The sequence below is a fragment of the Delphinus delphis genome, chromosome 4 (genome assembly GCF_949987515.2).
Source record: "Delphinus delphis chromosome 4, mDelDel1.2, whole genome shotgun sequence".
In the NCBI taxonomy this organism is placed as follows: domain Eukaryota; kingdom Metazoa; phylum Chordata; class Mammalia; order Artiodactyla; family Delphinidae; genus Delphinus; species Delphinus delphis.
In genome coordinates, this window is record NC_082686.1 from 108,185,219 (window position 1) to 108,196,400 (window position 11,182).

General features: G+C 42.5%; 1 protein-coding gene across 1 annotated transcript in view; it reads right to left on the bottom strand.

Annotated features, from left to right (window-relative positions):
* KCNAB1 (potassium voltage-gated channel subfamily A regulatory beta subunit 1) overlaps positions 1-7,977 on the bottom strand; it is a 421,013-nt gene extending 413,036 nt beyond the window's left edge. Inside the window, exon 1 of the mRNA XM_060011248.1 lies at positions 7,614-7,977. Within this exon, the coding sequence (XP_059867231.1) occupies positions 7,614-7,888 (275 nt within the window). The 5' untranslated portion in view covers positions 7,889-7,977. The remainder of the gene's footprint in view (positions 1-7,613) is intronic.
* Positions 7,978-11,182: the final 3,205 nt, after the last annotated feature.

The following is an 11,182-nucleotide window of genomic DNA, read 5'->3' on the forward strand; positions in this document are numbered from 1 at the left end:
TCTCCATAGTAGCTGTATCAATTTACATTCCCACCAACAGTGCAAGAGGGTTCCCCTTTCTCCACACCCTCACCAGTATTTATTGTTTCTAGATTTTTTGCTGATGGCCATTCTGACCAGTGTGAGATGATATCTCTTGTAGTTTTGATTTGCATTTGTCTAATGATTAATGATGTTGAGCATTCTTTCATGTGTTTGTTGGCAATCTGTATATCTTCTTTGGAGAAATGTCTATTTAGGTCTTCTGCCCATTTTTGGATAGGGTTGTTTTTTTTTTGATATTGAGCGGCTTGTATATTTTGGAGATGAATCCTTTGTCAGTTGCTTCATTTGCAAATATTTTCTCCCATTCTGAGGGTTGTCTTTTTATCTTGTTTATGGTTTCCTTTGCTGTGCAAAAGATTTTAAGTTTCATTAGGTCCCATTTGTTTATTTTTGGTTTTATTTCCATTTCTCTAGGAGGTGGGTCAAAAGGATCTTGCTGTGATTTATGTCAAAGAGTGTTCTGCCTATGTTTTCCTCTAAGAGTTTGATGGTGTCTGGCCTTACAGTTAGGTCTTTAATCCATTTTGAGTTTATTTTTGTGTATGGTGTTAGGAAGTGTTCTAATTTCATTCTTTTACATGTAGCTGTCCAGTTTTCCCAGCACCACTTATTGAAGAGGCTGTCTTTTCTCCACTGTATATACTTGCCTCCTTTATCAAAGATAAGGTGACCATATGTGCGTGGGTTTATCTCTGGGCTTTCTATCCTGTTCCATTGATCTATCTTTCTGTTTTTGTGCCAGGACCATACTGTCTTGATTACTGTAGCTTTGTAGTATAGTGTGAAGTCAGGGAGCCTGATTCCTCCAGCTCCGTTTTTCGTTGTCAAGATTGCTTTGGCTATTCGGGATCTTTTGTATTTCCATACAAATTGTGAGACTTTTTGTTCTAGTTCTGTGAAAAATGCCATTGGTAGTTTGATAGGGATTGCATTGAATCTGTAGATTGCTTTGGGTAGTAGAGTCATTTTCACAATGTTGATTCTTCCAATCCAAGAACATGGTATGTCTCTCCATCTATTTGTATCATCTTTAATTTCTTTCATCAGTGTCTTATAATTTTCTGCATACAGGTCTTTTTTCTCCTTAAGTAGGTTTATTCCTATTTTATTCTTTTTGTTGCAATGGTAAATGGGAGTGTTTTCTTAATTTCTCTTTCAGATTTTTCATCATTAGTGTATAGGAATGCAAGAGATTTCTGTGCATTAATTTTGTATCCTGCTACTTTACCAAATTCATTGATTAGCTCTAGTAGTTTTCTGGTAGCATCTTTAGGATTCTCCATATATAGTATCATGTCATCTGCAAACAGTGACAGCTTTACTTCTTCTTTTCCGATTTGGATTCCTTTTATTTCTTTTTCTTCTCTGACTGCTGTGGCTAAAACTTCCAAAACTATGTTGAATAATAATGGTAAGAGTCGGAAACCTTGTCTTGTTCCTGATCTTAGTGGAAATGGTTTCAGTTTTTCACCATTGAGGATGATGTTGGCTGTGGGTTTATCATATATGGCCTTTATTGTGGAGGAAATTTCCCTCTATGCCTACTTTCTGCAGGGTTTTTACCATAAATCGGTGTTGAATTTTGTCAAAAGCTTTCTCTGCATCTATTGAGATGATCATATGGTTTTTCTCCTTCAATTTGTTAATATGGTGTATCATGTTGATTGATTTGCATATATTGAAGAATCCTTGCATTCCTGGGATAAACGCCACTTGATCATAGTGTATGATCCTTTTAATGTGCTGTTGGATTCTGTTTGCTAGTACTTTGTTGAGGATTTTTGCATCTATGTTCATCAGTGATATTGGCCTGTAGTTTTCTTTCTTTGTGACATCTTTGTCTGGTTCCTGACATCATTTTACTGGTGCTGTTCACCATGTTCTAGGTCGATAGAGGAGGGGGAAGAGGAAGGGACAAGGGGACCAAAATTGATCACGTGTCCAATCTACAGCATATGTTTTACATCATTTAAAACATGTCTAGTTTTAAACATCATTTAAAACTAGTCTTCTGAGCTAGGTATTCTTATACCCATTTACAGAACCAGAGTAGAGTCAGTAGACTGCAGAAAGTGGAGGCATCCCTAATTTTGATAGATCCAATAATAGTTTTATGATAATAACAAGGGCAGGGATTATGCTTAGAACCTTTGTATAATAATACACTTACTATGTGCCAGAGGCAGGGCTTGAACCCAACAACCTGGCTGCAGGATCTATGACCTTAATCCCCAAGTCAGCTGACTCTGTCAGGCCCAGAGCCTCCATCTGGCAGGTGGTGCCACTGGGGTGCAGCCTGCAGACTACAGGACTACAGAAGTGTGTTCTTCATCACCGGATTCCACTGACACTTCCCTTTGCCAAAGCCAGCACCTGCATTTGGTGCCCTTAAATCCATTTTCTTCCTCTTTAGGGACTTTGCTTCACTACTTGCATTACATACTTTCTCTATCCCCTGGATTCCTCCAATCTGCTCACAAACTTCTACACATCTGCTTTCTCCTGCATACTTTTCCCCGACCCTGCTTCAGACTTCAACTATCATCCTCTCTCCCCACCTCCACTGTATCTTCTTGAGAGTAGCCTCCATGCTCCACCTCTCCTTTACACCTGGTCTTGCCCAACTCCCAAGTCTCTGAAATGGTCTCCCCTCTTCTCATTCTCCTGGCCACGCTCCCAGCTCCAGCCTCTAAGAACCCTTCCAGGATGCTTGCAGAAGACTCGTGAATAGAAGCAGCTCTCCATTCCCATTCCATACTTTCAAACGTCTGTGCCTTTGCTCACGCTCTTCCCCACATGGGTTGCCTTCCCCGGCCCCCATCTCCTCTTGCTCAAGTCCTGCGCATCTTGCGGTTCCAGATCTAATCATTGCAGCTGGGAGCACTCACTCCTTCCTCCGAGCTCTGTTATGATTCTTCTATGTAGCACTTCTTATTTACATACAAGTCTCATCTCCCCTAAGCTGCACCTAACTTGAGGGCAGAATTCTTAATTAATTCACCTTTGTGTCACCTACAGGTCTTTGTACAGAGAGGATGTTCAATCAACAGCTCTTCAGTGTTCATTCCCTGACCGCAGGCTTGATTCTCAACAGCCAGATCTTCCTGCATAAACCCAAGCCAGAGGTTGCTATGCTCATGGATCACCTGCTGCCCTGCTGGCAGGAACTGAGTCCACCAAAACTCACCTGGGAGAACTGCCTGTCTTTCCATAGAACCACGTCTGATCCTCTGGAAGCACACAGAAGTTAATAACTTCTAAGAAGTCAGGGAGCTTTGACAGCAGAGAGGAAATATTAGAAATATAACTACTCAGTGTAACTACTCTCCAGCTAATAAACATTTATTAAGATGGTAGAAATCACTATTGAAATGCTATAGCTCAACATTCATTCATATGTTGCCTTGTCCTACTAAATGTCCAGTCAGTTCAAATAAATAGGTTCAGTCAGTTCTGGTTTGGAATGTTAATTCTGATAGTATTTAAAAGCTCTTTCTATTCTATCTGTAAGTCACTTTTCTCCAGGAGGGTGGTGATCGTATGAATTCCTAAAAAGCCTCTGTAAGAACACACAGTGGTCTCTCATAAATTTTAGTTGAGCACAACAGGATCCTCGGCAGTCAGGTGCTAGGTGAAGTGCACATTTTTGCTAGATATGTTGAGTCACCCTTAATTATCTTCATAAGCCTTAAGTACACCATACACAACATGGGGACTCATCTTGACCCTTACTTCAAAGAGCTTGAAAGCAAAATACATTACTTTTCAAATCATTTCTACATTATCTCATTTAATTTTTACAACAGTCCTTTATAATGCTATTAGTCCTCTTTTGCAGTCGAAGAAACTGAAACTCAGGAAAGTTAATTAACCTACCTAACAATTTGTTAAACTATAAAACTCAACCTATAGATTCCAAATAAACACTATCTAGTATAGAAAAAACAATGAGATAAGCACTCTAGAATATTACCAGAGGGAATGTACACTGCAAAAATATTTTCAGAAAGCAATTGCATTAAGAATAAATATATACAAGTTTATATATGTACAGGTAATATTATATGTGTAATATTTCCCATTAATTCCAATTCTAGAAATAGAGCCTAAGAAAATAACCAGAGATATGATTTTTTAAAGTCTGATATAAAGATGTTTATTATAATATTATTTATGATAATGATAAATAGTAAAATAAGAATGGCTAAGCAATAATATAGCCATAATATATAGTCCTTAGAAAATTTTAAATGGTTTTTAAGATAACAAAATAGGCTGTCATACTATTAAGTGAAAAAATATAGTATGATTCCAATTCAAAAGGCTAGGTGAAAGCACACCAAAATGTTACCAGTGGTTACCCTTTCTTTTTATGTTTCTGTTTTTAAAACTTCCTACCAAGTTCAGATGTTACTTTTGTAAAATGGAAAAAAAAAAAGTTATATAAGAACAACAAGGCTTCCCTGGTAGTGCAGTGGTTAAGAATCCGCCTGCCAATGCAGGGGACACAGGTTCGAGCCCTGGTCTGGGAAGATCCCACATGCTGCAGAGCAACTAAGCCCGTGCGCCACAACTACTGAGCCTGTGCTCTAGAGCCCACGCGCCACAGCTACTGAGCCCACACGCCTAGAGCCCGGGCTCAGCAACAAGAGAAGCCACCGCAATAAGAAGACCGCGCACCGCAACGAAGAGTAGCCCCCGCTCGCTGCAACTAGAGAAGGCCCGTGTGCAGCAATGAAGACCCAATGCAGCCAAAAATAATAAATCAATAAATTTATAAAAAATAAATAAAAAATAAAAACAACAAATAAATTTTTTAAAAATCACATCCACAGTTACACAGGAAGTAAATGCTAGCCCTTTGCCTCCAACTCCAGGACTCTGGCCCCTGCACTACCCTCCCTCGCTATGCAGAGGAATGAGCCATCATATAAATACATCAGCATCACTGGGTCATCAGACAACTATGCAAAATGGCCAGTCAATATGAAGCAAATTATATTAGATTGTTTCATACATAGTCCTATATGCAAACACAGTCCCAGAAAGGGAGTCAGAACCACTTACCACCAGACTAATGTGTATTGTCTGCCCTGATTCCTGTAATTTTATTTCTTAAATATACCAAAACTACTGGACCCTTCTCTAACAATTCCTTCCAATCATTTAATAATACCTTTTGTTTCAAATATAAGTTACCATTGAATCTGGGCATAAGACAGTCCTCAAATCCCTCATGAACTAGAATTAACCTGCTGTAAAATATTTTCATTCCATCTTCTCAGAAAAGAAATTGGAGTGACAGCCCTCTAGCAATTCCCTACTGATGGCCATTAACCAAAGACCCAAAGAATTATTGCCCATAGCAAATGTGTAATGTCTTCAAGGACTCTTCAAAGCATTTCATATTCTGTCCTGTAAGTAAAATTTCACGGATGGATACATTTGTTTATATTTTATATTACTCATATTTATCTTCTACCTAAGGTCTCTAATGGAGATATCACTCTTGGGCTGTGCTGTTGGAAGAAAGGACAATTGGAAGTCCAGAAAAACTTTCTGTAACTTCTTCACAGGCAACATCTATAAATGAAAGAAAAACAGGTGGCCTGGGGAACTGCACGTTCTAATGCTTACATTACAATTTGAAGCGATTGCTCATTGGCATTGCCCCACTAATCTCAAGAACTCAGCTGAGGCAGTAGTTCTAACATTGGGGTGTAAAATGGAAAGGAGCTGGCGGTAAGTAAAACTGCCTTTTTCTGAATTATACACACATTGAGCTCTGCAATAAATATAATTTATAAATGGGCTTAGTGCCATCTGCACACACTAGTTTCCTCCTGGAAATGTCATGCTGTAAAAATAAAGGGGGAGGAGACATTTTTCATGTTTGATGATGTAAGATAGACATGAGTTTCACTGTTCTTTAACACAGTCACTAGACAAGGGACTCACAAGGCTATTGTGAATCAATAATTAATAATATGTCCATTGTTACCATGGAAACAATCACTTCCGGATCATCTCTCCTGAATGACAAATTGTTATTGTCTGAGTAAAGCAGAAAAGAAGGGAGTTTGTTTTTCTTTTCCCAAAAGTTGCTGGCTCAAACTGATTACCTTAATTTATATTCACCTCTGACCTGATAAATGTTATTCCAATGTAATAGTGTAGGAATTTTATAGTTCTGTGTTAGACTCCTTTAAGGAAAGTTTCTGGTCTGGAGTAAGTAAAAGACTATGTTAAGGAAGGAAAACATTATGGAGACTTTCCTTTGCCATCTAACTCTTTTTCCAGAAGTTCTTTAATAATGGCTTTAAGGTTTAAGATTTATAGATATGAGGTACATTCCCAACACTGACAAACTCATTCATGCTTTCTTTGACTGAGAATGTTCTTGCTCCTTCCTCTATTATATCCCAAATGTAGGCACAGCAGCTTACAGGAGCTTCAGACAAATCACTTCAGCCATAAATACTAAACACTTCCAGACACTTTATCCTCTTCTACTTTTTAAATGCTGATTTTTAAATAGTGGCTTAGATTTGGAAATACCTATTTTATTCCTGCCTTAAGGTTTGAAAAATGAAAGTTCAGGCGTTTTGAAGTTTGTGGTCCAACAAATTTTTAATTTATATGCATCAGTTAATTCAATTGCTAAATGTTTTCCTATAATATCTTTTTCGAATTAGAAATATAAAAATGGGGCAGCTCAGAGCAAACTGGGATGCTTTGATAAACAGAATACATTCCAGAATTTCTATGCTACCAGTCTCTACAAAAGAAGTTTTCCACTCTTTGACCATTTCATTGAAAGTAACAGTTACAGCGAATAAGTATTCTTAAATTTCAGGACTCCAGGCACTTTTACTCCATACATTTTGCCTTATAAGATTGGGATTTGTGAAATTATTCCTCCTCTGCATTATTTGAAGCTGAGGCTGAGAAAAGGACAGAGAGAAAATCTACAGGGATTTGTCTTACGTTGACCTCTTTTTTTAAAAAAGTACCTTTTTCTCCTGATGCTCTCTGTCTTAGACAGGGGGCCCAGATCCCCAGGTTGGTGTTCAATGTGTTCTCCTCCGTACCCCCATTGCACGCTGAGCTCTCATTCAACAAGTTCACACAATTCAACTGTACACTTTTCAAAGAGGCAAAACACACTTCCCTTCCTCATCGCCAAGGTCTTAAGGTAGAGGAAGTAGAGAAAGATTGCAAAGAATTTGTTGTTGCTTTGGAAGGGGGCATTTTCACACAATCTTTGAACTCCTCTGATTGTTACTTAAGACAAATCTTAATGCCATACTCCTTCTTCCTCTCAGCTCTTGAGTGTCTACTGCCCCCTTACAAGGGTGTTTTCTGAATAACAATACAGGGAGTATTATTTGCCATTTTCACCAAGTTCCTGCTCTTTGTAGTTACACATTCTGAAATGTCAATCATCTGTAAGGCAGTTAGAGTTGTTAAATCTCCAGCAGCACGGGAAAAGAAATCTAAGCATCCACTCTGGAGAGCACTTTCAAACAGGGTCTCATAAAGCCAGTGCGGGGAGGGGCAAGGCTTACCTGTGAGGCATGCCGGTGGTGTAGGCAGTGGTGTGCTCACTGGACAGCTCCCAGAGTTTTAGGTACCAGTTCACCTCCACTTCCCGCGCCAGAGCCAGTTGCCGAGCCCTGAGTTGGGTTTGCCCCGAGGGGCTGAGGCTGCTGTCTTTCCCACTTTCTGAAGCTTTCTTGGGAGATTTGTCTTTGCTCTCTATGGGAAGCCCAGATAGTTTCCTTAACTTGGGGTCCTCTTCCGAGATCTGACTCCCTGCCGTCCGGGTCCGGGCTGCCAGCATCCTGGAGGTTCGTGTCTGTCTTTCAGAGAAGACTCGAAGTCACTGTCATCAAAGTAATTTGAATTGATTTTTATGTTTCTGCCTCCGTCCTCTTTCCTGTCTTCCCCCATCCCCTTAACCTTATCCTGCCGCAAAGCTGTAATTGAGACGGCTGGGGATGAAAGGGTATCTCTAAGTTTCCTAAGGAAGAGCTAAGGCGGCCACTATTTGTGATATCCTGGAACATGGAAATTTTAAGAACAACCCCCAACAACTCTGTAACACTGAAGTTTTATGGTGCTATTCCTTCTGCAAAGTTTGGACTTCTGCTTCATTTAACAATGATAACTCTGAACCGCAGAGTTTGGTAAATTATATTTCATCATCATTTCAGAGTTATAAAAAAACAACTGGAGGTTCATTACGCATTCTTAATTAGAGTCCCTTTAGAGTTTTTAAAGTTTTTTTTTTTTGAGTTTTTAAAGTTTTAATGTGAATTTCCTCAAGTAAGTTTAACAATACCAAAGCACGGGCAGGATTATTCCTTTTGTGTAAACCTTAAAATAATATTTTCAATCTATTTTATAATCCTTTGGGAGAAGGAGGTTTTTTCAAATGTCAGTGAACCACATATGTTAAACATGCTTTCATTTCTGCAGCCTACCATAACTGATTCAGTAACTGACCCTCTCAATACTTATGATGGGTGGAAGCATAAGAATCACCTTACAATCGAGGAGACTGAGGCTTAAGTTGGAATGAAAAAAAACAGTAGATAGGAAGTGGTGAGAGCCTATGTGTGCATGGGTCCAGATGTGTGTGGGGGCGGGGGGGGCACATGAAAACTAGCTCTGAAAGATGGAAAGACAATTCAGTTAATGACCCTTGTGGTTAAGATGCATGGGACTGACCCACATGCCTACCAACCAGTCTGACCTCTGCCCTAGCTCAGAGGACAGTGATATCAGTGCCCACTTAGATGTCTACCACAAAGTTATCTGGGGACGCCCTAAGCCCCAGGCATCTCCCTAACCAACCTCAGTCCCTCCTGTATGAACTGCCTCAGTGTCGGCTACATGTAAAGAACTCAGGAAAGTTAGTGAATTTCTCTGTCCATGCAAGACCATAAATTATAAATCATAGAGGTATAGTGAGCTCTTATAGCCTCTGAGAATGGCAGGAGAGAAAGAAGGAAAGAGGTCCTTCTTAAAGAGTTAGCTGAGGATCTTGGCTGTTAGCCAATCCAAGCCAAGGATGAGGGAACAACAAATCATACCACGTGGACTCTCCCACATTTAGGTAAAAGCTGTTTAATATTAGTATCCAGGGTAGTCTTAGAACTGTGACCACCAAGCCGTGAGCCACCTGAAACAACTATCAAAGGGCCACAGGACAGCTGCTACCAAGCACCAGATCTGTCCCACCTGAGTCTGGGGGCTCGGGAACCTGTAACACCAGTGGCTGCAGTCTCTCCAGCTCCTCTCCCTGCCCTCCATCCCTTGAGTCATTGAAGAGCTCTGGCAACATGGTATCCATAGCAACAGACTCCTGAAGGTGTAGACTCTGGGGACAGTCTCCCCAGATTGATATTGTTGGGGATGTGTCAACAGGGGGCTCTGCGGTGGAACTGGGGAGGGGAGTCTATGCTCATTCAGCTGAGCGGGCTTCACACTGCCCTTGGCTTGCCTTTCTCAGGAGGCAGGGCTGTTTTGTTTAAGAGCTCTGCTCTGGGCTTCCCTGGTGGCGCAGTGGTTGAGAGTCCGCCTGCCGATGCAGGGGACACGAGTTCGTGCCCCGGTCTGGGAAGATCCCACATGCCGCGGAGCGGCTGGGCCTGTGAGCCATGGCCGCTGAGCCTGCGCGTCCGGAGCCTGTGCTCTGCAGTGGGAGAGGCCACAACAGGGAGAGGCCCGCGTACCGCAAAAAAAAAAAAAAAAAAAAAAAGAGCTCTGCTCTGGAGTCAGACTACCTGGATTTGAATCCTAACTCCATCACCCACCTGCTCTGTGATCTTAGGCAAATCACTTAACCCCACCGTGCTTTAGTTTCCTCATCTAATAAAAACAACAACAAAAACCAGAAGTAATTTTATATGTGTGGCATTTTTTAAATACAGCCCTCAAAATTCTTTGACATTCCTTTCATTGAGAGGTGGGGTCTGTTTTCCCTTCCCCTGAGTCTGAGTGGGCTTCTGACTGCTTTTGTTACCGAACACAAGTCCCTGTGCCCGAGGCACAGTGAGGCCAAGCAATACCAAAAGGTCGAGTTTGGAGCAGAGAAAGGTTTATTGCAGGGCCCTGCAAGGAAATGTGTGGCTCATGCCTTAAAAACCCCAAATCCCAAAAGCTTTCAGCAAAGCCCTTGTATAGGAAAGGCAAGGGAGGGGTGCAATTAGTTGCAAAATTCTTGCTGTCAGACACTTTGTTCTTGAGGTCAGGTCACGACGTTCCCGGAAACCTCCACCAAAATGTTACTCTCTGTTCTGACAAGAAAGGGCAAGGCCCCAAGGCTCAACTTTCGCCCTCTGAGGTCCAGGCCCTGGCTATGAGGAGGGGGTCCCTGCGGGGGCCGGTTACCCTGCCCCGGAGCCCAGCACCCAGTCTGGCTCCTCCCACCAGTGCCCAGGTCCAGCTGAGGAGGCAGACCTCAGCTGGCAACGCCCTCAGGACCAGGTCCACAGACCCTGCCCAGCTGTCGTCACTGAGGGAGCCAGGTGCCCAGGGCCCAGCCGGCCCTAAGGCTCCTCAGGCCGCCCAAATAGGGGACGGGGTACCAGGTCCCGTGGACTGCAACCCAGGGTGACAGCCACTGCCATTAGGTCGCGGAGACAGGGATCGGGGAGACGTTAGCGGCTGCCTCCAGGCCTGGGCCCGGCCAGTGGGCAGCACTGGCGAGGGCTCTGGAGCTCTGCAGGACACAGCCCTCAGCCTGTCCCTGGCCGCCCCCACCCCCCACCCCGCTCACCGGCCAGCCCGAGGCCAGATAACCTAGGGGAGAAGTTCCATCCACCTCTCACCTCACTCTCCCGCCGCGAGGACTACTGTCCCGCCGCCGACCATTAGCAGAGCGCAACCTCTAACCACCGAACTAAGGGTCTCGCGAGATGATGGTCGTGCGCTAACGGCCGCTCGCCTGCCTCACTCTCTTACGCTTTCATCAGTAAAATACGGTAAAAGAAACGCTATATGACTTCCACGGCTACCTCGGAAAGGCCATATGGCTTTCATCCATCACTCTTGGAACGTTCATTCTGGAGGAAGCGAGCTACCATTTAAGGAACCTGACTACCTTGAGAGCGTCATGGTGGAGAGTCTC